The following is a 23,995-nucleotide window of genomic DNA, read 5'->3' as shown; positions in this document are numbered from 1 at the left end:
ACTTTTATGTAATTAATGTAAATAAGAGTTTTATTAAAACTCTTGCTTGTCTATAAGGAATATTATTAGTGTAATGTATATATATATATATATATATATATATATATATATATATATATATATATATATATATATATATATATATATATATACAGACACACACATAACAACAACAATAATAATAAGCTAATTAAGTGAAAACATTAAAAGTTCATTTTACTGACAAACAATTTACAACATCCTCTACTATTGATAATCCTATATTCGAAGTCTTGATTACAGGTTCTCCTCCTTTAAACTCTTGAAGAAAATTAGGGTAAATTACAAAGACATTTCCTATATCATCTTCAGTTTTGATTTTTTCTGCTGGTATTATTTGCTTGTTAATAATGCATTTTTTCCAACATTCTGATAGATTTTTTGTTTCCGATTTTATAGAAGATGATCTAAAATGCCTTAGTTGAAGTAAGGAATCAGTTGGTCTTGAATCATCTCGAAATGTTATTCCTTTATCGGTTTCATACCACCATACATATTGCTCACAAATATAGTCAGATATTCTTTCCAAATGACTTTGCCATGTCCATGGGTATTTTTTGATTATCCAAAAGGGAATATGTGATTTTTTTCTTTCGAAATGTAAGGCATCTTTACTTACTTGGTGTTGATCTTCTTGATGATTGGAATATCCTTTATTAAATAAATGACGACTTTGTAATCGTAAAAGGCTATTCACAATAACATGATCATTATAGTGGTTTGTTGTGGTTCTATTGATAGTTTTTAACTCATTAAAAGTGCGCTCTTCTTCCTCTGTATTAGATGAGATTCCAGACACAATTCTTAACATTTGAGGACTGTGAACAGATAATGCATGTAAATATTTTCCATACAAAACTCGCATGGTAATTGATTTCGGTTTATCTTTCACTAGTTCTTTTAAATATATCAAGTGAAGAAAACTTTGGTTATGAAGGAAACAAATGTTTTCTATAGACCTTGTTGATTCATTGGAATATAAAATGCTCTGTATATTAACCATTGTAGATAGTAATTCAAATGCTAGTTGATCAATCTTACCCTTCAACACCAATACTAATTTTAACAAACTTTTTCTATAGTCGACTCCATGCTTGCACTCTTTGTTGCACTCAAGGTAACCATATCTTTAAAATATTTTTTTTCATCTTTACTGAGATGATTGCCTAATTCATCATACAAATTTGATATATGACCTTTTATATCATGTAATGGTTCACATGGTAAAACTTCATATCTATCTAGATTTAAATCTTTCATTGATGTATTATCTTCTTGGTATAAAAGAGAAGGCAATCTTTGAATGCCATGCATTTCTTCATCAAGTTTAATTTGTAAACTGCTTTTATTTTCTTTACAATAAAAGTGCTTTCCTCTTTCATGTAATTCGGTAACAATTTCATACTTCTTTAAATTTTTATAAAGTTTGTTTCGATTTTGGCGTATTTTTTCCTTTTTTCTATTTGTGCTCAAGATTTTGTCAATTCTGTCCTGAACACTGAATACTGTTTGGATAAATGAATGAGTTATATTTGCAGATTGCTGAATGTTTATTGGATACAACCAACATGGATATTCACCCCCTTTTTGTTGACCAATCTCTAATTGACAAGCTGGGGCATCACCATGAAAAAATCTCATCTCATCAAATAATAAAATGCCATCTACACTAATTGGATATTTTAACAACCGATTGTCCTCATTTCTAGTTTTTGTGTACAAAAGTTGGGCATCAGAAGATTGACAACGTGCCAATATATAAAGTTCAGGTTTTTCAACAATTGATTGGACATTAACTTGCTCTTTATATTTTGTAAAATATTCATCATCTTTTAAATATATGGCTGGGTCATATAAACAGTTAACCATGAATAAAACATAAGCTTGGTTGTTAATTGTAGATCCATCGTGCCATAATTGAAGGTGGTGTTTACAACTGAAACTTTTCAATTTTTGTAACAATAACTCTGTTGTTGTGTCCATAATATATGAAAATTCATTAATTCTAGTAAGTTCAAAGATTATATCTTCTCTTGACATATTTTGAAATTCTTCAGTGCTGTGCAATCTGAAGAACTTTTTATGTTGCTCTGCAAACTTTTTCCTTATTTCAATTAAAGGGATTTTTCTTCCATAAAGCTTAGTTAAGATTTTTTCATACAAATTATCATTATTAATTTTTAATATTTCAAATGATTGTGGAGTTATTAGTTCTCCTATTGTGTAATCTCCAGAGCTTATTTTTGTTTTTATATTTTGTTTAATTTTTTTATTGGTAGGTTCTGTTGGCATTGACACTTTAGTTCCATTAATTCTTCGCTTGGATCTTCTCATAATGGTCTTTCCTTTACCCTTGTAGTCAAACTTTTTTAAATCAATGCCTTTTTTTTCAAGAAATTCTTTAACAACTTGACCACTGTTTGAAGGCAAAGCACCAGCCTTATTTTTCATTTGGAACTTTTGAGATAGTTTAGTAAAATTTATATATGTTCCTATTTCATAATTTTCAACTTCAGCAAAACATTCACTGTCCAACCAACTATATGAACCTATATGATTTTTTCTAGTTTTATTTTGCTTCGCACTTGCTCGTTGTTTTGCTTGTTCAAATGTTTCAAAACTTTGACTTAGTCTCAGTTTTTTATGTTTAGAAAATGACATTTCTGTTCCAAACAACCTAAATGAAAAACTATTTTTGTTATACCTTAAAAATGATCTTAGATATAATAAATAAAAAAAAATGAAAATACAACACTAATGAAAAATTTAAAAACTAGAACTCTTAGGCAGTGGCGTAACTTCAAATTTTGCCCCTACCCCCCCTACTTGCAAGATTTTCAAAATGGGACCCAAATCCGAATAATACCCATAAACTGAAAATACCTATACAACCTAAAAATAGCTTGAAAATAGGCCCTAATATAACCTAAAATGGGCCTTTTTTTGCATGTCCCTTCCCCCTCCTTTATAGTTTTACTACTGGTCTTAGGGTTTAAAAAATTAATAATAAATTTTTTTTTTAGTTCAAATAAATAATAACCTGTCAACTGCTGTTTCCTGTAAATGTGCGTCTATACTTGATTTAAATGACCTTGCATAACTATTTTTTTGAGCCATAACTACACTTTTTGAAGGTTTAGCTACAAGGGAGCTCTTTGGAATAGATGGCACTAAACACTCAATTGGAGTAAATGGAAATTTTTTTTTTAAATTCATTATCAGCCTTTTTTAAAAGAATTTTGGCATCAGCAACCATTTTTGATTTTTCTTCCTCTGACTGATATAGTGTTAATGCTGCTTTTCTTCCATAAGTGATGCATTTTACTGGAAATAATGTTAATAGATGTTTATAGTTTTTACTTTTGATACAACCCTTGCAATTTGAAAAAGAGTGCTGGGATTTTTCCGTTTCTCCTAGTTTATGCCAGCTTTTGCTCGAAAACGATTCTAATATTGTATTCTTATTTGTTTTACTTGATTTCGCTATAGATTGAATTTGATTTTTAATTTTTGGAAAGTTGCGACGATGAATATCTGATGATACCATGAAGTGCTTGTTAAATATTAAATCGTAACTATCTATTTGCTCTTTCAGTGTTACTCTCGATAAAACAAGCTCGTATGCAACCACTTTGGCAAAACCACATGTTGTTGGATCAATAATAGACATCTCAAATTAAAATTTAAAAGTAAATCTGGCAATTTAAAAGTAAATGTTGTACACTAAAGATTTATATAAATGCAATATCATACATATTATTATATATAATATTACATGTAAAATTACATATAAGATTATATATGATATTATAAACTAATAATATTCATATGAATAATCGCACATAACAAAAATAAAATATAGATTTCAAAAAACTTTTTTGTAAAAACTAAACTTTTTTGTAAAAAATATTTTGTTTTGAAATTTGAAATATTTCCCGCAATATCTATAAAACAGTTCCAAAACGAACGACTCAAATAACACCATGTAACAACATTTTTGTTTATGTTAATTTTTTAATGTTTCTTACATAATTTTTGTATGCTGATTTCAGTGGTACCATTGGTTTTTCTCTATCATCAAGATTTCCTGAGAAAAAGCATAAAGTATATTTCGGAGTTTTCGTATATGTGTAATGCAATTAAAACATTATATATATATGCTGATTTTAACTATATTCGTGTGTTTATTTTCAGTTTAACTAATTACAACTGTTACATGAAGTGGTGAATATGTCTAGTAGATCCTGCAAGCTTTGTCCTGACTCATTCTGTTATGTTTGTGGTTACTATATTAGTCCAACACAAGCTAAACATAAGATTGTCAGTGGTACAAAATTCTTTACTGCATATCATGCTTATTTTGGCATGGCTATGGGAGATCAGGACAAATCGTGGGCACCACACTACAGTTGTGGTAGCTGCAGATCAACTCTGGAAGGATGGCTGCGTGGAATCCGAAAGTCAATGCCCTTTGCGATTCCGAGAATATGGAGAGAACCGACGAACCATCATGATGACTGCTTTTTCTGCATTGTTGACATTTCAAAGTATAAAAAACCGAAAGATAGGCTGACTCTAGTTTATCCAAGTACACCATCTTCTATTGGACCAGTTCCACACAGTGATGAATTGCCTGTTCCTACTCCACCTCAATCCGAAGAAGCAGCTGCATATCATTCTGAAGTAGACTCACCGGATGAACTCAATGATGACTGTGATTTCAGGGAACCGAATGATTCACCTCATTTCCCTATCCAACAAGAACTTGATGACTTAGTACGAGATTTAGGTCTCACTAAATCAAATGCAGAACTTCTGACATCACGTTTGAAAGAATGGAATTTATTAGATCCAAGCTGCAGAACCTCGAAATACCGAAAAAGACATGAAACATTCGCATACTTTTATGTAGTATCAGAATCACTGTGCTATTGTCATGACGTTCGTGGTCTTTTCAATGACATTGGCATTGTTCACAATCCTGAAGAGTGGAGATTATTCATTGACAGCTCAACAAGAAGTCTAAAGGCAGTTTTGCTCCATAACGGAAACCGATTTCCTTCGATTCCAGTAGCTCATTCCGTTCATCTAAAGGAAGACTATAAGAACGTGAAGTTGTTGCTTGAGAAAATCAACTACGACAGTTACAAGTGGGATGTATGTGGAGACTTTAAGATGCTAGCATTTCTTCTCGGTCTGCAAGGAGGATACACAAAGTACTCGTGTTTTCTTTGTTTATGGGATAGCAGGGCTGCAAACCAGCACTTCACAAGACGTGAGTGGCCAGTGAGAGAACATTTACAGCCTGGTTCGCACAATGTTATTAATCAATCTCTGATACCTGTTGAAAAGATCTTACTACCACCCCTTCACATTAAACTTGGTCTTATCAAACAATTTGTCAAAGCATTAAACCCAGATAGTGCAGCATTCCAGCATATTCGGCAGAAGTTTCCAAAGGTGTCAGATGCAAAAATTTCAGCAGGTATATTCGTTGGTCCACAGATTAAAGTTATGTTGGCATGTAAGGAGCTTGAGGACAAAATGTCTGCTGTTGAAAAAGAAGCATGGACTGCATTTAGACATGTTGTTCATAGCTTTTTAGGCAACAATAAGAGTGATAACTACAAAGAGATAGTGGAAAACTTAATTGTACGGTACGCAGATATGAAATGCAGAATGTCAATAAAGCTGCATTACCTGCATTCACACTTGGAATTTTTCAGACCAAATTTGGGTGATGTGAGTAAAGAGCACGGGGAACGTTTCCATCAGGATATTCTTGCAATGGAGAAAAGATACCAGGGCAGATGGGATGCAGCTATGATGGGTGACTACATCTGGTGTTTGATACGCGATGACGAGAAGCTTCATAAAAGAAAACCTCGTTCTACTGTTCACTTTTAGTGTTTTTTGAGATTGTGAGAGACTGTTACAATACAATATAATGTAACATGATTGCAAAACGATTTATATTAATTATATGTTTAATTGATTTTTTTTTTTTTTACGACCAAACGATTGATGCAATAAAAAATCCAATGTCATATTCAGACTCAGCATACTCAAATTAATTAAGAAACATCAAAAAACTTTGATAAACAGAAATTTTTTTTTTTTTTGTTACATTGTGTAATTAGATAATCAATTTACCGAAAATTATAGCCGAGCATAAGCGGAAATATAAAACAACCGAGACTATTTTTCTATACATTTGTCTTTGGCGCAGCCAAACGATAAATAATTTATAAAATTGTATTACTTTTTAGTGAACACGACTGAAAACTGTGCACAAAAAGTACGTGACAAACGTTATTACTTTTGTTTTTGTACTATAAAAAACAAAGTTTTATTATTGTAAAACAAAAAAAAGATGGTTTTTATTTAATTTTCGAGCTCTATGTTAATTTAAAAGACTTTGTCACGATGTAATTGTACAGCTCAAAGCTCAACGGATATTCTGAAGCAAAATTTAGCCGAAAACGAGCGCTAATCTCTGTGCGCGGACATGTTTTGTAGTAAATATTGGCTACTTTCTAGCGCCTATCCTATCTCGCAGGTTACTTATAAAATATATATTTTAATTGCATCAAGAAATTCATCAAAAAATCTTCCCAACGGTACCAAATATGTGGCATTTTGTTTAACTTTTAAACAAAATATCAACTATAGCATAAGTACAGTTTTTGTTGAAAAAATCCTGGTTTCCCGCCTTAGTTCACTTGAGTAATAAAAAGCAAGTTTTATGAATTACAAGCACACTTCCTGTTTAATTTCAACTTCAAAAACAACTCACGTTTGCCCGCTCAAAAAATATGCTTTAGAAAATTCTATCAACTTATATCATAATAAGAGTGACCGTGTAAAAAAATTAAAGATTAGTAAACTGTTCTATCAAGCGTTCTATCGGTTTTTACGATTGGATCTTGAAACACAATACATTTCTAAACCTTTTTTTTACAGTTGTTGCCGGAATTTTAAAAAACTTGCAAATATGAATGAGATCTTGAAGAACAGATCTAGCTGTTCTACTTTTTGTTCAAAATTCTCTTAAAGTGTTTTCAACTGATGACTAAGAGTTAAACCATAATGATGAAACAAGGAATCTTTGCGGTGCTGTTATTATTGCAAGGAGGTAGTTTGTGTTTCTATTAAAAGTTCAGTGGCCGAGTAACGAAGTTCAACACTAAAATCTTCAAATATAAATTTAAAGTTTATGGAAATCAAGCTTCTTTTTTTTTTTTTCTGAAATTTTTGTTTTATTGTTTGTTTTATTTTTCATTTGAGTTTTTTTTTTTTTTTTTTTTTTATCTTTTTATACATATCTATTCATTTTTTAAAGCAATTGCTCTAAAATGCTACAGTGGAACTGATCCGCAGTACTCAAGTGAAGCTTGTGGCGAGGAGAAGAAAATTTGCTCAACTCTGAGTACAACATACGAGAATGAAACAAAAGTGATTAAAGGATGTGCATTTGAATTTTCAAATTGCAATTACCTATGTGTCAACTACACTGAAGAACTTCAATGCACGGTAGGTTTAATGAAGTTTTGTTTCATAATTCGTTTATTATGTAAATATTGGCTTCTCAAAAAATAACGCTAAGTTTTCTTTCTCCTTCTAAATTTGATTTTTATTGAAACTTAATCATGGCCGTGTCACAATCGCTTTAGTAATTTTTGTAAATTTACAAAGGCGATGGTATAGTTACTACGATTTACTATGTTTTGAGAAAAACTGGATACAATCAGAATTACTTCTGTGATCTTCTTCGCTTTTGTACTATTTGTTACATTTTTGAACTTAGATGCTGTCAAATAATGATAATGACAATGACAAAAAACAACTTTGTGCATAACTTAAAGATGTAGTTAGTTATAAGTCAAAATACGGATTTGGGCGGAATTGAAACAAATAACGTAAAAAATTGTTAGTGTATTTTAATTGGTTCGTGATTTATTAGTGTGATTTATAGGTGTTTGTAATACAGAAGAATGGGGAGAAAATGGAAATTATACAATTTCTGTTTTTATCCAAATTAATATTTTATCTTTTTATTAACAAATCTTAATAACTAAAATGTTTTCATAAAACTATTTTGAATTCTTGTAATTTTAATTAAGAATATTTATATTTCTACTCAAACAATGGGAATTGTCGAATGGCTTTGTTGCTAGTCCAACAACGGTTGGGCTAGCAGCAATCTTGCGAGATATATAATGACAATCATTAGAAGGCTGATGAAAAATGAGCCCAAACAAGAAAAAGACGAAAAGAAAGTTCATAGTTCCAAAAAGATGATGTTCTATATCGCAGAAACAAAATTTGAACTGAACGGTTTGAACAAAATAATATTGCGCTTAAAGGCTGGGGGGCGGGGGCTCATTATTGCGCTTTTAATGGTTTAAAGATAACAATACCTCATTCAATCGACTTAATAAATTGAATCGGTTTTTTTTTCAAGAGCGTAATTATATTTTTATTTTTTTGAGTTTTTAATTTTTTAAACTTCCACATGTTATTAACCTTAATTTTTTTTTTTTTCTTCACGTTTCACGTTTCACGATTAAAATGCTGAAAAAAGTTTCGATACATACGTAAGTACACTATTTTTATTTTTCATTCTTTTCTATTTAGTCAACTTTTATATTAAGGTTTCTTGCTGTAAAACGGATCTCTGTAACGCTGATAACTGCTACGCTGATAACTGTAACGCTGCCGGAATGATATTTGTTGGCGCTTGGAATTTCTTGTTGGTATTATATATGATAATTTATGCAACAAAACTTTTGTATTGATGATGATTTTGGTACTATGCGTTTTTATGCGTATTTTATTTTACATATTTTAGATATATCTATTAAATGTGTATATTTTAGATATATCTAATAAATTATTTTAATAATTTTTTAAAAATCGATTTTCGTTTTTTGTCCTAAAGACATTTGCAGGTTTTGTTTATTAATCCAATGATATGGTTATATATTTTATATGTTTATTAAGGCGGGTCATACTTTTTTTTTTTTTGGCTATAGCATAAAAAGTTGTTCTATTGGTCCAAAATCTAGGGACCATAAGATTTTTTAAATTTTAACCTCAGTAAGTACTTGCAACTTGTAGTTGAAAATGAGGAAATAATGTGAAAACGTATATCAATTTTATAAAGGCATGTTCTTATTAGTGTTCACTACGTTTAGTTTATATTACATTCGCTGGTACATGAAATGAGATTAGATAAGTCTAAGTAACCGTAAATTAATCATACATTACCTTAACTCAACCAAAAGTAATCCTAGCATATCGTAAATTTACCCTCATCAAACCCTGTATTACAGTAATATATGTGTTTAACATGTTCTGTTTTATATTTTATATTGTTTAAAAAAAGTGATAATTTATTCTTGCCACAACAGGGTTTATTTCAATCAGTTGTTTATAATTAATCTTTTCTAATTGTTATCTGATATTGTTTGGACAAGTTGGTTTCCATTGTAATGAGTATTAATAAATAGCGTCCCTCAGCACAAGACTTTGGACTAAACACTCAGTCCTGGGCCAGCCTGCAGTTATAAAAAAAAATCAACTTCCTACATCTAGTGATGTTTACAGACTGTATGACTACTACTTAAAGTACAATAAATATGATTGTATGCAGAAGAGAGTGACAGCTGTAGCACAGTAATTGACACAAAGAGTGTAGTCAATCGTATAAAGAAATTGATTGATAAAGTTAAGGGTCTTGCTAAATATCCCAGTTCTAAGAAGACATCCATCAACTACCAAGACTGTTTAAAATCATTAAAAACAGTATTTGATATATGTACTTGTAAATGTGTTGACAGCGGTATACAAGAGAATTCGCAATGTATTTGTCCACTGTCGCATAAAATACCTCCAACAGAATGGTCTTTCTGGTTGGACCAAAAAACTGAAAGGAAAATGTATATAGGTGCTATAGATATAAAAGCTACAGGTAAGTTGCAGAAGAAAGAAATGAGAGCGGTCAAACGTTTAAAATTTGAGCGCAATCAGAAAATAAAATATGAGACAAAAAAAAAAAGAGAAAATAAAATATGAGAAGCTTGTCTTGTAGTGAATGCAGTGCTAAAAGATATGAAGCTATTGTCGGCAGAAACTGCAATAGATCCTGCAAAACTTAGACGTCAGAGAGGTGTTTGGCGGCAGAAACAAGTTTCTAAGCATGCTGCCGAGATGCAAGAACTAATTTGTATTGGATTTGATGGGAAGAAAGACTTAACTTTTGTTGAGAAGTCTGGTATACGTAGAAGCATAAAGGAAGAACATTATGTTATTGTATCATTTCCAAACAATAACTACACTGAACATGTAATGCCAGAAACAGGTAAAGCAGCTGACGTTGCAAATGAGATATTATCGATAATTGCAAATACAAATTCAGCAAGTACGCTACAAGCAGTTGTTTGTGACGGTACAGTAACCAATACAGGCAAACGAAATGGTGTGATTCAAAAATTAGAGAAAGGCGTTGCAAGACCACTGCAATGGCTTGTTTGCCTGTTGCATACTAATGAACTACCATTTCGGAAAACATTTCTGCTTTTGATGGAGGATGTACAAGAGGTCCTAGTAGTTCCAGTGGTGTAATTATGAATGCGCTAGACTTTGATCCCAAGGATTTACCAATTTCAAAGTTTAAAGCTATGTTAGGAAAAGTGGTTGAGATTAATGATGAGGTTAAGAACAGTCTAAGTACAGATCAAAAATATCTTTTTAGAGTATGCTTAGCAATGCAGCAAGGTTATACAAATAGTGATGAAATTAGGTCTTTACAGAACGCAATGCCAGGAAATTTAAACCATGCTAGGTGGTTGACAAAAGCCAACAGAATTTTGAGATTGTATATGTCAAAAGAAGTCTGTTCCCCATCACTATACAAAATATGTACGCTTTATAGTAAATGTTTACGCTCCTTCATGGTTCAATATCAAGAGTCATCCTTCTTGCGCTGATGGCGCAAAGAACTTTTTTTACTTGCTGAAGCAGTGTCATGAGCTTGGAGCAGAAGATTGGAAAATATTAGAGCCTGTGTTGCAGAACAACAACTACTTTGCCCACTCCGAAAACATTCTTCTTTCTGGTGTTTGTGACAATGATGATTCTGTGCGACATTTCTGTTGTGAAAAAATAATAAAATTGAGAAGTACTTTGTGTAGTTCTTCTGTGCGTGTTTTTGATAAGTCAAGTATCAAGCTAAACGCCAATCCTTTGACTTACGTTGATATGATTGACTGGACTACAGCTAACCTCACACCACCACCGTTGCTAGCAGCTATTGATAATGAAAAACACTGTCAGTTTGATTTCATTTTTGGTATACCCTGTCACTCTCAGGCACTTGAGCGTGCTATCCAAGATATCTCTGCAGCAAGCTCAACCGTTTTTGGACATGAATCGCGACATGGAATGATTTTACAGTGTACTGCATCAAGAACAGAACTACCTAGTGTTAGCTGTAAATCAGACTTTTTGTAAATTACGTTTGATTATATTGTTTCATTGAACTAATAATATCTAGAACTTCACCATTTAAGTGAACTTTATGTTTCGACGTCGATAACACCCCCTTATCGTTAACAGGGCCGAAATTAAGGAGGTGCATCTTTTTTTTTACTTTTTTTATAGTAAGCAAAAAATGCTTATACACCCCCCAAAAAATACTTTTTTGCGCTAGCCATGGATATGGCCTTTGTATCATATTAAGTGCTTGATTAATTTCTTATATTTTTAGCTAAAAGCCTTTAAAGGGTAAATCTTTGCGGTAAAGTTGCAAGTACAAGACACCTGTTGTTTTAAATGTTTTTGGCCTTTTTACAATAACTAGCACCTAGAGCAACTTTTTAGGCCATAGCCAGGTTAGCAACTCTAAAAAAAAAAATGACCCGCCCTAATGTTTATATGTATATTTCATATATATATATTTTTTCGATATGTCATGTCGATATTGTTGCATTAATGATAAGCGTGTCACGTGTTTAGGGTTCGCGTTTCACGGTTTTCACGACAAAATGCTCAGCGGCAAAAAGATAAATCATAAAACTAACAAATATTGAACTACAATACACAAAACTTCAAAAGAGAAATCAAAAAATAACAAGGGAAATCAACAAATAACAAGGGAAATCAACAAATAACAAGGGAAATGCCTCAGAAGAGATGATTAGGAAAAAGTATGCTGAGGATAACAACGATGTTGGTTTTTTTAAGAGCCTTAGAGTTTTTTCTCAATTGAATATGGAGAGAAAAATCCTATAGATTTTTTGGTGTGCTTTGGGCCTGTATTAATTCCGTTTTTGATAGTTACCCCAAGAAATTTGAGGAAAAATAACTCTTTTTCAAGCTGAGAAATTAGTTGCGCAATCGAATTAGAGAAATTTCTATTAAGGTTAACGTGAACATAATAAAGACACGTGCTACGGTGATCATTGTGTAGCTGCATTTTGTAAAACCTTTCAGCTAAAACTCTAAGTAATGCTCAATTTTATTCAGTAAGAGAAAATCATCTAAAAGTTTTTTTATTCTGTTTAGTCGTTACTCTATCCGGTACTATTGTAATTCAATAGTTGAGTGTTGAAAATAACCACTGCTAAGCTCACTACTTGTATTTTTTTATAACTTAGAGTTTTATATAACTTCTATCCTACAATGGCGCTCGAATTGATTTCTAAAGTTTTTTTTCTCCTTAAGACAATAAAGTATTAGTGAACACTGGATAAGTACATTGCTAAAATTAATATATTTTACAATAAATTTATCAATGGTTATAAGGAAAAAAGTGAACGATGAAAGTGAAAATGAAATTTTCTTGCAAGGCATACGAAATATATTTCCTGAGCAAAACAAAGGTCCAGAGAAACAGTCTTTGAAAAAAATAAAAGACAAAGAAAAAAGCAGTTCTTGGAAGCATAAACTTACAAACATCTTGAAATACATCGTTGTTTTTTTAGCAGTTCCTCCATTTTTAAACTTTGCTGCATTAGTTCAAGAAGAAAAAGTGCTGAAGCCAGAAGGTTATTTTTTAATATCTTATTTGATCACACAAAATATATAGTAAAAAAGTTTAAAACTCTATATTATGGCATACACCTAACTTTGTTTAGTTTTTATTCTACTTACAATCAAAGTTGTCTTGATGTATCATTATGCATATTTTTAAAATCTTTTAAATCTTTGAAAATGAGCCATGTGTAAACAATACAAAGCTTTATCACTTAGATATAGAAGTCTAAAAAAATATGTAAATTTAAAGATGTATTTACACGTATAAGTTTAAATCCAAAGATACTTGTTTGTCTTAATGTTACTTTTATAAAGTCCATTTAGTCCAAAAAAACTGTGGCTGGTGTGTTTGAATTTTTTGTTTAGGGATTCTAGTTGATGTAAGACATGGACAAAAGTTGTTTAAATCTTGTTATGGGGAGGGTATACCAACAGGTGATAACATAATGTTACATGTTATTCTATGAAACTTTCTTTTATTTTTAAAGACAAAATGCAAATAAAAGTCAAATTAAGCTAATATACACTAAAATGTATTTTATGGTGCTTGACCGTCACATAAAAATTGGAACATATATTACAGTTTTGTACTTTAAAAAGAAAAAAATAATGCATTAATTTAAGAAATTGTTTTTTCTATAATAGTTATCTTGGATGCTCCAATTGGTCTATCATCAGATATATGGAGTTTAATATATCCAGAAATTGCAAAGTTAACAAAGGTATATTAATGTTTACCATTTTTTAATCATGTAGATTCATTTCTTTAGTTTATTTTTGTTAATTTTAATGCAAATATGTAAAAAGTCGAAATAAAATAAATATCTAAGAGAAATGTTTTTTTTGTTAGAGTTTTTAATACAATCGATGAAATCTTTTAAAATGAACATTTTTTCAACTTTGTTCAAAAAAATGTTTAGATAAATTTTTCCCAAAGCTGTTTTATGTGATATCCTCTGTAAATCAACAGTTCATTAAATACCAAGTCTATTCTTTGACCAGAGAGATCAAGAGATCAATAGAATTGATCTAAGCATGTAAAAGAAAATTGGAATCAACACAAAATAATATAAATTGTAGTTTGAAAAATATAGTTTATAAATAATAGTTTTTTATATAGCCTGATTGAAGATTTTATCTACTTCTTTAGCTATAACTAAAAACTTCAAAGTTGTATTAAACTGTTTCTTTTTGGTGATATGAAAACAAAGAAGTTATATATCAGTTGTAAAAGATCCTTAAGTAAAGCAAAAATAGTAATGACAAAGTATAATTTCCCTGATTTCCCTGATTTGGGTTGCCACCAAATCAGGGAAATTCAGGGAAATTTAGATACAATCAGAGAAAATCAGAGGGAAATAGTTGATTTTGGAAAAAATCAGGGAAAATCAGGGAACTTTTAATTTTTCTTTAATGTTTCGAAATGTTATCTGATAAAAGTTTTCCTTTTCCAGCATACCAGGGTTAATGTTTAATTTTTTTAAAGAAAATTAATCAGATTGCGTTTACATTTGCTCTTTTTTTTAGATAAGTACAAATTTTTAAAATTTAAAATGGCAACGTATTTCAAAGTAGAATGCTTAAGTGATCCTTTGTTTGAAAAATCAGGGAAAATCAGGGAGAAAAAAGCAAAATTTTAGCAAAAAATCAGGGAAATTCAGGGAGAAAAAAACAACATTTTAGCAAAAAAATTAGGGAAAATCAGGGAATTTTGTTCTTTAACAATGGTGGCAACCCTGTATAAGTTTCTATATCAGAAGAGTTTTCTGATATTTAACAAAATAGAATTTTCCATTTGTTTAAAACAGAAAATTCATAAACACGCTTATATAAATTCGCTTATATAAACTTGCGTAAAAACTTGCTTGGTACTTTTGAAAAACTAATGGGTTTAATTGAATGATGATTTAGAAGTTTCTACTTTGAAGTAAACTCCATTTTGAAGTAAACCATGTTTGAAAGAAGAAAAAATTTCATTTCTAAGCAGTAAGAGAAAGAAAAAAAAATTTCACCCTACGTTTTTATGTTTTTAATTTTGCTAATTTTCACATATGTTAAAGGGCTTCAAAAAATTTTAAAAACCTGAAATTTTGAGTGACAAACTCTTTACATTTCTCAAGATGTTCATGTTTCGTTTTTTCCTAAATTATATCAACATAGTATTTTTTTGGATTGGCCATTGCATTAAATAACAATAATGAATGAGCTGAATGAAGTATCAACCTGAAATTCAAAAAGTCTTTCACACACGGAGTTCAAATATCATTCTTAAAGAATATATTTGTCTGTAGAACAATATAAATGTATGTATAATGAAAAAAAACTGAGATTAATAATTTAAGGCATTTTTGACAGTCAAAATTGCAATATCACATCAAAGAATTTTTTTAAAAAATCTTGATTATTTTGTTCATTAATATTTGTCGGTTTCAGGAATTTTGTATATATGACCATTTGTTGTAGATAGTGGATCAAGTGGGCATAAAACATGATTTAATGGAACCAATAAATGTTTTCTTTGAGAGCCAAGAAAAACTTTAAAAAATTTGTCCAATTCGTTTTGTAGCTGCCCAAGGTTAAATATCTGGTCATCTGTTTTCTGACTTATTCTTTAAAAAAAACTTGTACATTTGATAATGGGAACAAAAAAGTTTTTTTCGTTGTTATTCTTATTTCTGTCAAGGTTCTTGCTGTTGTAAATCTTGGTTTTAATGTTGATTGAACTTTGTGTAATGTTGATTTCTAAAAATTCAAATATCTCATCTCTATTCAAATCTGTCCAGTTCTATTCTTTTCACACAAACTTATGTAGATAATTTTTTGACTTGCTTCCAAGGCCATCACAAGGAGACTTACCATGGCTCGTATCAAAATACCTATTCAGCATCAATTTTAAAGTCTTTGTGATAGCAAATAATAATAATAAAGATTTTAATGTTTTTATATTGTGCAGCATAGAAAAGTAATTAACATGTGGAAGGTTTGCCTTAATGTAATTAGTAATGAGCATAATTCTTACATATATGTTTCTTGTATTTAATATACAAAGTAAATATGCTTATTGTCATCATAAAGTACATATTGGGCTCATTGCCATCAGAAAGTGCATGTTGTTCTCATTGTCATTACAAAGGATACAGAATGATTTAGATATCAGTTCATCATTTGATTTATAGTATATAACAATAGGATAAAGTTTGTAACAATAGGATTAAGTATATAGCAATAGTATGAAGTTTATAATAGCATGAAGTTTATAACACTAAGATGAATTTTATAACAATATAGCTTTGTTCCAGTAATAATTTCGCACTTCATTCTGTACAACAAATTAGAAGTTCTATACAAAGTCACCCAGATTAAACACTCATTTTCATTTAATAACTATTTAAAATCTTTGAAGCAATTTGACTTGACTTTTAGCAAAATAACAAACGGGTTATAAGTTTTTTGATTTTATTGGATACAAGGTCAATAAACTCTTCTTAATTCTTTTTTTGAATGATTAGTATTGGTTTAGATTTTCTAGTGAGAAAACCAAATCAATATCAAAATAACATGAAATAACTATGTAAAAAATATCATGAAATAACTATGTAAAATAACATGAAATAACTATGTAAAATAACATGAAATAACTCTGTAAAATAACATGAAATAACTAAGTAAAATAGTTATTTCATGTTATTTGGTATTGATTTAGTTTTCAAGTTTCACCTTGTCTCGGTTTCACTCAAATTTTGGTTTCAATTTTACTGAATTGAAATTTCAGTACTCTCTGTTTCGACTGAAATTTCTGTTTTGTCAATCACTAATTGTACATAAAGTTTATTTAAAATGAAAAAGAGCAGTTTTTTTAGTATTTGTTGTCTGTACCCTTTAGTGATAAAATCTTTGCACCCTTTGCGTGTGACCCTGACTCTGGAGTTAATTTTAATATCTGTATTTTCTCTGAGTAAGATATTTTAAGTATTTAAATGATGCATTTTCTTGTTGACTGTTTTTCAAACTCAATCTGACTGACTATATCTTATCATACTAATTCTTCTTTATTTATACCGTTTACATTTTTGTAGCTATTACATGTTAACAATCACCTAATTCTAAAAATAGGTTTCCACTCAGCATCATTGTAAAACATTTTTAAAAGATAATTATTGGTTAACACTTAAGTATTTCCTGAAAAGATTTATACTGTTTTTTAAAAGACTTTAAATATAAAAAGCGTTTGTTGTCTTAAAAATGTTACTTTTTGAATCATTTTCAGTTAAGTTTAAAATTTTTTTCCTATTTCCATATTTTTAAAGTACATTGCAACAATTTTAAAGTTCTTATTCAAATGGAAATCCAATTGTTTTAAACAATTCACCACAAACAAATGAACCATCTTTCCATAAAAACTCATTATTTTTTTCATTATTTGAAAATGTTGATGTATCAAAAAGACCTTGTCTTGTTAAACTCTATTTTTTAATTTCATTTTTGGTTTTAAATATTTAAACATTTTTAATACAAATTCAGTTTTTGAATATTTTTTGTTATTTTCATTATTACAATATTTTTTTTAGGTTTGCATTTATGATCGTGCAGGGTTAGGGTACAGTGAAAAACCTAAGGTATTAATGTTTTTATTTTTTAAACATTCTTATCTCTTAATAATTTATTTCTATCTGAATTTTTTTTTTTTTTCTTTTTTTTTTTTTAACTTCAAAAAATCTTTTTTATATTGGTCTTTTTTTTCCTCACCTTTTAATCTATCATTTAATCTATCATTTAATCTATCATTTAGTTAGGAAATGAAACTAAGAAAGGTGGACAACCATACACTGTGGAAAGGTAAACTATCGTCATTATTAATTTTATTGATCATTTAAAAAAAGAACAAACATTCAAACAACAATCAAGTAAAAAAAATTATCACCAAACTGAACCAAGTTTAATAAAGTGAACACCTTTTGAAATTATCATTAAATATTGGGATAACTTGATCAATTTGCATATAATGTTGTAATACAAATATCAAATTAGTTGGTATGCATTACTAGTTATTGTCATAGCCTTTAGGAATCTAAGATTTTTTGTTTAAAATCCTGCACTATTGTACAACAGAGTTGTTGAACAACAGAGTACTAGTTTATTTAAAACATTTAAACAACTCATCAAAGTATAAATTCTTTCCTTTATATATAAAGATATAATTTTATATAGAAACAATTTTAGGTATTGTGATATTTTTAAAAAGTATGCCTTATTAATTGCATTTAGAATGGTAGAAGACTTTCATCGATTATTTGATACTGAAGAGAAGCCATTTGTTCTGGTAGGTGCAGATATTGGAGCATCGATTGCAAAATTTTACACCCAAGTTTTTCCTGAGTAAGTTCTTTTTTAAATGAACTTTGCAAAAGAATTTTGCTGTTCACCCAAATGAGATAATTGCCAGCATATAAATGGTAATAGTTCAAACATTTGAGTTTAGGAGTGACTTTATAAAATACAAATTAGTTATGATCATACTTTATCTTATTACATTTAAAGATTTCTTTTACAAATTAAAATAGTTTTGAGCAAACTAAATTGTGATGAATTTTTAAATTTCAAATTATTCACCAACTTAAATAGATTAACAGTTTATAAATGAAAATTAAAAATCATTTTTCCATAGAAATTATTTCTCTATAGAAATCACAACATCTCTCTACAGAAATGATCATACTTCTCTATAGAAATCAATTAAGATAAATAAAAATTGTGAGGAAAAGGTGCAGCTTTTTCTGCCAAAGCAATACGAAAGTAGAAGTATAAGAGGTAGAAAGTAACAAAGAGAGGTTAGATACAATAACAAAGTTGAGATAAATCAATAAAAATGGTAGAAATTAAACAAACGAAGATGATTTATGATTTTAAAGTTTGCAGCTAAAATAGCTTTTTTTTTTTTTTTATTAAAGATCAGTTGCATCTGGAGTTTTTATCAATCCTATTTTTGAAGGTTTGTTTCTTGGAGAAGAAAACCCCTGGAATAAATACTGGTAAACATTTGTGTGTTTGTTTTTGTATAAATATATACATATAATACTTATAAGTAAAGCAATATACTTGTTATAACATATATATTGAATCATTTCAACTTACATACTGAATATGAATACTACAGTATTTTGTATACTTATTGATTGAAATAGTTATTTCTGCACAGGTTTCACTCATTACTTCCGAGTCTACAGATGAAACACTTCAGCGCTGCTCTTGGTTTATCAAGAATAGGTCTGCAAACAGGTGTATTTGTTCATGCTATGAATTATAAGACAATAGATGAAAGAGTAGCCCAGAGACAGGTATTTATGCTCAAAATGCATAGCATCTGTGTTTGTTGTATTGGTGTATGCTATTGCATTCTTTTAGTGTTTTGCTATATATTTAGTTCACTTTATTTTATTCTTCATATTATAGTTATGCTGTTGCTGCAATATTTGGTGTGTTTTGGCATGTGCTTTATGTTTATGCATTTTGTCTCATTCTGTTGTTTTAGTCATTCTTGTTTGTTTAGAATTATTTGCAGTGTAAACCGGGTCATGTTAGTAGTGTTGTTGAGGAACACTTCTACCTTAATGAAAGCCTATCACAGTCCAGGTAAAATGTTTGATTCTATAGATGGAAAAGTATATTATCAATTTGAGGACCACACTGGAAAAACGATCAAGCTACATTTTTATTGTTTTGAGTAAATTAGATTTTAAACTTCAAAAAACCATAGCTCACTTATTTGTTAAGCTAAATATCTGTGTAATTTGATCGGTTTTTAGTTATATAGTCAATTATTATATAGTTAAACTGCAGGCGAATATAACAGGGACAAAAACCCCAAAAAAGCAAAAGTGTAGCTTGATCGTTTTTCCAGTGTGGTCTTCATTTGTTTTCCGATTGCATTTTCAATACTTATATCTTGTCCTTGGGAACAATGGCGATGTACTTTCTCTGAACAAGTAAAAAATCAGAGAAAATACTTCCTTAAAAGGAATCAAATTATCATACGCTCATCAAACTGTGGATAATGAGAGAAATGTTTCAAAGTTTATGAACAAAATTTTTGAATTCTATTTATAAAGTGTTTTTTTTTTGTTGTTGTTGTTTTGTTTTCTTTTGCGTGTCAATGTTCGGTTCATATAATTTTTCTACCAATCATTTTTCTGTTCAAGCAAACTTTTATCTTTTATCCGTTCCATCTTGGAAGAAAGTAAACGCTGATTGTGACGTTATGCTTACGCTTAAGACGACGGATTTAGTTATGATTAGCTATGTGATTTATTTGTGTTCAGAACATACTCGTGTATTATGCAAACATTTAATAAAAATTTTTTACACCAATCAATGAGCTATTCATCATTCATCATATCAAGTGAATTATTTTTTTACTGTCACATAAACAACGGCGAAAGTTTTCGTCGATAATATTTGTTTGCTTTAAATATGCTTGCTCATAATATTTGTTTGCAACACTTAATAAACAGTGTTATTGTATATAATCTGTATCAATCGCCAGTCACAATTGGTAGTAAACATCCGTTTAAACCCTCACTATAAGATTATGACATTAAATAATCTCGAATTAAGTCGTAGGATTATACTTTTAAAAGAATTTTAAAAAGGGACCATTTAACAATATTTAATTGGTCTTACTAAAAATCATCATTACAAGTTAAAATGTATTCGCATAAGTTTTTGATGAACGATTCCTCAGGTCTTCAATGAACTTCATCTGATCTTATTTCTGTTTATCTTTAAGTGCTACAATTAGGGAATATCTAATATCCTAAAATCTTTGATCAAATGAAAATCTTATAAATAACGACCGAATGATTACTCTTTACATCCTTACTTAAATTTATATAGAAAGTTTATATGTAACTTAGTTAAATTTATATAGAATTGCTTGATATCAGATCTTCTACTAATTTTTATGTTTGCTTAAAGAATGCTTCACAAACTGCGACCATTTCCTCATAAGGTGCCTATCCAACACATTTGGACAAGTAAATATAGCGATTCAATATCAACCAACAAAAACGATGTAAGTGTTTAAAAAGAAAGTCTTTTTTTCCTACAACGTAATTAAACAACTGATTATAAATATCGCTGTTAATATTGTTAATGTTATTTAACAATATTAACAGCGATATTTATAATCTGTTGCAATTACTGTTAGCATCGTTAAGCGACGTTTTTTTAGCTGTCCGTTTTTTTCCAAAATTTGACATGCAAGTCAAATTTTCGAAAAATGTTAAGTCTTAAAATTCACAAGATTGTGTTCGAAGTAGGGGGGGGGGGGGAGAGTCAAATATATTTTGATTACAAATTAAAGTATTCATTAAATCTTTGTTATAGATATGGATAAAATCATGTGACATGTATACGAAAAATTCAGCATACCAAAATAGCAAATCAACAAAGCTTAAAGGCTCACTAACTCAAGTGTTGTTAACTAAACATCAAAGCGTAGTTAAAATCATCAGACAAATTTTGTCGGATTACAAAATCACGAAAAAAATATAATCCTAGGATATCTGGCATTTCTAAAAAACAGATTTGTATTCGTTCGACTAATGATAATATAAAATCGTAAAATAAGTTGTTTTGTCTTCACACCCCTCTTCCTCCTCATTTAGATTATAAACTCCGGACCGGATATTTGTGAAATGGATTATAGCTACTTAACGCTTATTCCAAAGCTTTATTTAAAACTTATATTTTTACTAATTTTCAAACCGAAGTTAAGTTGATTAAAATTTTTTTTTTTTTTTTTTCTTTTTGCTATATAAGGAAACTTGCCGCTGTCATTTTCTTTGCTGTTTAAAAGAAACTAGTGCGATAACAGAAAGTAATTTCCATAAATAGAAGTTATAAATCACCAACATGTTTACTTGTGGATTTATTTTTAATTTACTTTCTATAACCACCTTTAAATGAAAGACTTCAAAAGTCGGCATGTCTTTAAATAAAATTCTACGATCTTTTCCAACGATGTGCAAATTTGAACCAGTGATTGAATGTCCTTATCTCACGTTTTCTGCCGGCCATTCAAAAAAAGTTAATCAAATAACAGTTTCCTAAATTTTATTTGCGTCAACTATTCAACCTCCGAAACACCTTACACAAAACAATTAAAACGTTGAATTGTACCACTTTAGATTGCAATATTCACGGACAAAAAGGAGCGACTCTTATAGTTGCACGTTTTTCCTACTGACTTATAAAAAAATTTTCAGCATTCGCATGTCTACAAGTAATAAAACTTTTTTAAACCAATGGTGCCTTAACACCTTGAGCATCGCGCCCAAAACAAAACAAAAAAAAACAGCATGAAAGTGAGGGATTTTATAAGAATAAAACCGATAACAAACATAAGATGATTCTTGTTTTTTTTTTTATTATTTTAAAGTTTTTTTTTTTTACATTTTCATTTTTATATTACAGAAATTTTATTGAAACGAATAAAAATCTTCGCATAAAAACAAAAACCTAACGTCGACAACGTCGGCAATTTACGACGTTGCTGCCGTTGATATAAAATTTAAAATCAAATTCTTAACACAATTCTCTATAAGAGTTCAATATTTATACTATAAAAAATATAGCTAATATATATATATATTTATAAATATACAAAAAAATATAAATCAACACTCCGAAAACCGGATATTAACTTTTTTTTTTTAAAACTCTTTTAAAAATAAAAGACAGAGCTGTGAAAACTTCAAAACCTGAAATTTCAAAAGTTTCACAGCGCTCCTTCAATCATTTTAAAATAAACAAGAGTCGATAAAGAAGTGATAGCTTTGACACTCTCCGATTTGTCTATAGCGTTCATCTCCAAATTCAAATGAGAAAACTCTACACAAATGGAAAGAGGTTGATAATATCGCATGCGCTATATACATAATACCACCCATATTTACAGTACTGTCGAAATGTTGCGCCGCTACACTACGGTTGGCTGTGCCGTTTCTTTGGTGTAGTCTAAACTGTAAGTTTTAGTTTTTCCGTAAGGAAAAAGATCAGTAAAATCTAGGTCGTGCTGGTCAGAGAAAACTTCCCACAGCTGCTTTGCTACCCGAGACTTTTTGACAGAACCGCCCAGTATCGTACAGCAAACGCCATTGTGATACCAAACGTTACTCGAGCGTTTTGATTTCAAAGATGTCGTAAATAACGATTGTACGATTTGTGTTAATGAAGCACAAAATTCATCTGTAACAAGAATAATGGCATCAGCCGAATCTATTATTTGGAACTTAAAGATGTCGAGTTGGTGCAACACTAATGCATCATCTGTCTTTAAGCGGGATATATCTGAAGAGAGAAAATCAAATTAAGAAATATAATAAACGTAAAAGTAACACGTTGTGTTGTTAATCAAAAAGAATCACTACAAAAAAAATATATATATTTTTGAAACTCTTAAACATAAACGTCAGTGTATGACGTCATAAGCTCTACTGCGATTTAACATCTACTAGTTTGTAAACAACATAAAAAATCTTTAAAAAGAAAAAATTTGTTTTAGTTTAGATGAGTTTGTTTTTCCATAATACCAAACGAAAGGAAAGAGTAAGAAATAGCCTTTGTACAATAGTTTCAGAAGATTTCCAGTCCGAAAGAAATAAAAAAAAAGAAACCTCGGCAAACAAATGTGCTTACCAAAAAGTGTAACATCATTTCCTCGGTAGCTTAAGTGCCGATATATGTTATTAACCTGTTCGATTGCTTCAACTCCTTCCACAGCAGATATGAGAAATACTCTGTTCATTTTCAAAACCTAGAGAATTGCAAGTTTGTATAGGCAAGCTCCTTGCTATAAGAAACGATTGCAGAGTAAAACTTTGTTTTGATGAGAGCTATTTGAGCAAAATGAATAATCAGC

The 23,995-nt window shown here is 29.8% G+C and overlaps 3 protein-coding genes and 1 pseudogene across 7 annotated transcripts; 2 read left to right on the top strand and 2 right to left on the bottom strand.

Annotated features, from left to right (window-relative positions):
• Positions 1-211: 211 nt before the first annotated feature.
• Positions 212-3,711, bottom strand: LOC149888446 (uncharacterized; annotated as a pseudogene). Its single transcript, XR_016452533.1, has 2 exons — positions 3,080-3,711; positions 212-2,716 (listed from the first exon to the last, which is right to left on the bottom strand). The product of XR_016452533.1 is annotated as an uncharacterized LOC149888446 (transcript).
• A 3,227-nt stretch (positions 3,712-6,938) lies between these two features.
• LOC149888445 (uncharacterized) lies at positions 6,939-9,240 on the top strand. The gene is made up of 3 exons (XM_090088332.1): positions 6,939-7,174; positions 7,382-7,572; positions 8,694-9,240. Exons 1-3 carry the CDS (start codon positions 7,129-7,131, stop codon positions 8,835-8,837), a joined length of 381 nt encoding a protein of 126 aa, XP_089944458.1. The 5' UTR covers positions 6,939-7,128; the 3' UTR covers positions 8,838-9,240.
• Positions 9,241-12,468: 3,228 nt separating this feature from the next.
• On the top strand, positions 12,469-21,699 carry LOC145188988 (uncharacterized). 4 transcript variants are annotated; one of them, XM_090088230.1, is made up of 12 exons: positions 12,469-12,546; positions 13,026-13,088; positions 13,444-13,512; positions 13,723-13,799; positions 17,646-17,693; positions 17,867-17,913; positions 18,343-18,453; positions 19,026-19,106; positions 19,274-19,412; positions 19,625-19,707; positions 21,049-21,145; positions 21,460-21,699. In XM_090088230.1, the coding sequence occupies exons 7-12, from the start codon at positions 18,344-18,346 to the stop codon at positions 21,625-21,627; spliced, it is 678 nt and encodes a 225-aa protein (XP_089944356.1). In that variant the 5' UTR covers positions 12,469-12,546; positions 13,026-13,088; positions 13,444-13,512; positions 13,723-13,799; positions 17,646-17,693; positions 17,867-17,913; position 18,343; the 3' UTR covers positions 21,628-21,699. The 4 variants fall into 4 exon arrangements, 3 of the variants coding, with proteins under 3 accessions (XP_089944356.1, XP_089944358.1, XP_089944355.1); XM_090088232.1 differs by having other exon boundaries at positions 12,500-12,566; XR_016452756.1 differs by lacking the exon at positions 12,469-12,546 and having other exon boundaries at positions 12,710-13,088; positions 19,067-19,106.
• Positions 21,700-22,778: 1,079 nt separating this feature from the next.
• LOC145189083 (uncharacterized) lies at positions 22,779-23,946 on the bottom strand. Its single transcript, XM_080065654.2, has 2 exons — positions 23,773-23,946; positions 22,779-23,424 (listed from the first exon to the last, which is right to left on the bottom strand). Exons 1-2 carry the CDS (start codon positions 23,879-23,881, stop codon positions 23,054-23,056), a joined length of 480 nt encoding a protein of 159 aa, XP_079921780.2. The 5' UTR covers positions 23,882-23,946; the 3' UTR covers positions 22,779-23,053.
• Positions 23,947-23,995: the final 49 nt, after the last annotated feature.

This window comes from Hydra viridissima, unplaced genomic scaffold, assembly GCF_058129835.1.
Source record: "Hydra viridissima isolate aposymbiotic clone 2 unplaced genomic scaffold, HvirCarnegie_v1 scaffold_5, whole genome shotgun sequence".
NCBI classification, from domain to species: Eukaryota; Metazoa; Cnidaria; class Hydrozoa; order Anthoathecata; family Hydridae; genus Hydra; species Hydra viridissima.
Note: the sequence above shows the minus strand (reverse complement) of the source record. Positions and strands in the feature narration are given on the sequence as shown.

Coding starts and splice junctions, on each gene's coding strand:
- LOC149888445 (XM_090088332.1), top strand. CDS start 7,129: ATGATGAAACAAGGAATCTTTGCGGTGCTGTTATTATTGCAAGGAG. Junction 7,175..7,381: donor GCTGTTATTATTGCAAGGAG/GTAGTTTGTGTT, acceptor CATTTTTTAAAG/CAATTGCTCTAAAATGCTAC. Junction 7,573..8,693: donor CTGAAGAACTTCAATGCACG/GTAGGTTTAATG, acceptor TTTTATATTAAG/GTTTCTTGCTGTAAAACGGA.
- LOC145188988 (XM_090088229.1), top strand. CDS start 12,836: ATGGTTATAAGGAAAAAAGTGAACGATGAAAGTGAAAATGAAATTTTC. Junction 17,694..17,866: donor GGTACAGTGAAAAACCTAAG/GTATTAATGTTT, acceptor TCTATCATTTAG/TTAGGAAATGAAACTAAGAA. Junction 19,413..19,624: donor AAAGAGTAGCCCAGAGACAG/GTATTTATGCTC, acceptor TTGTTTGTTTAG/AATTATTTGCAGTGTAAACC.
- LOC145189083 (XM_080065654.2), bottom strand. CDS start 23,881: ATGAACAGAGTATTTCTCATATCTGCTGTGGAAGGAGTTGAAGCAATC. Junction 23,425..23,772: donor AAATGATGTTACACTTTTTG/GTAAGCACATTT, acceptor TTCTCTCTTCAG/ATATATCCCGCTTAAAGACA.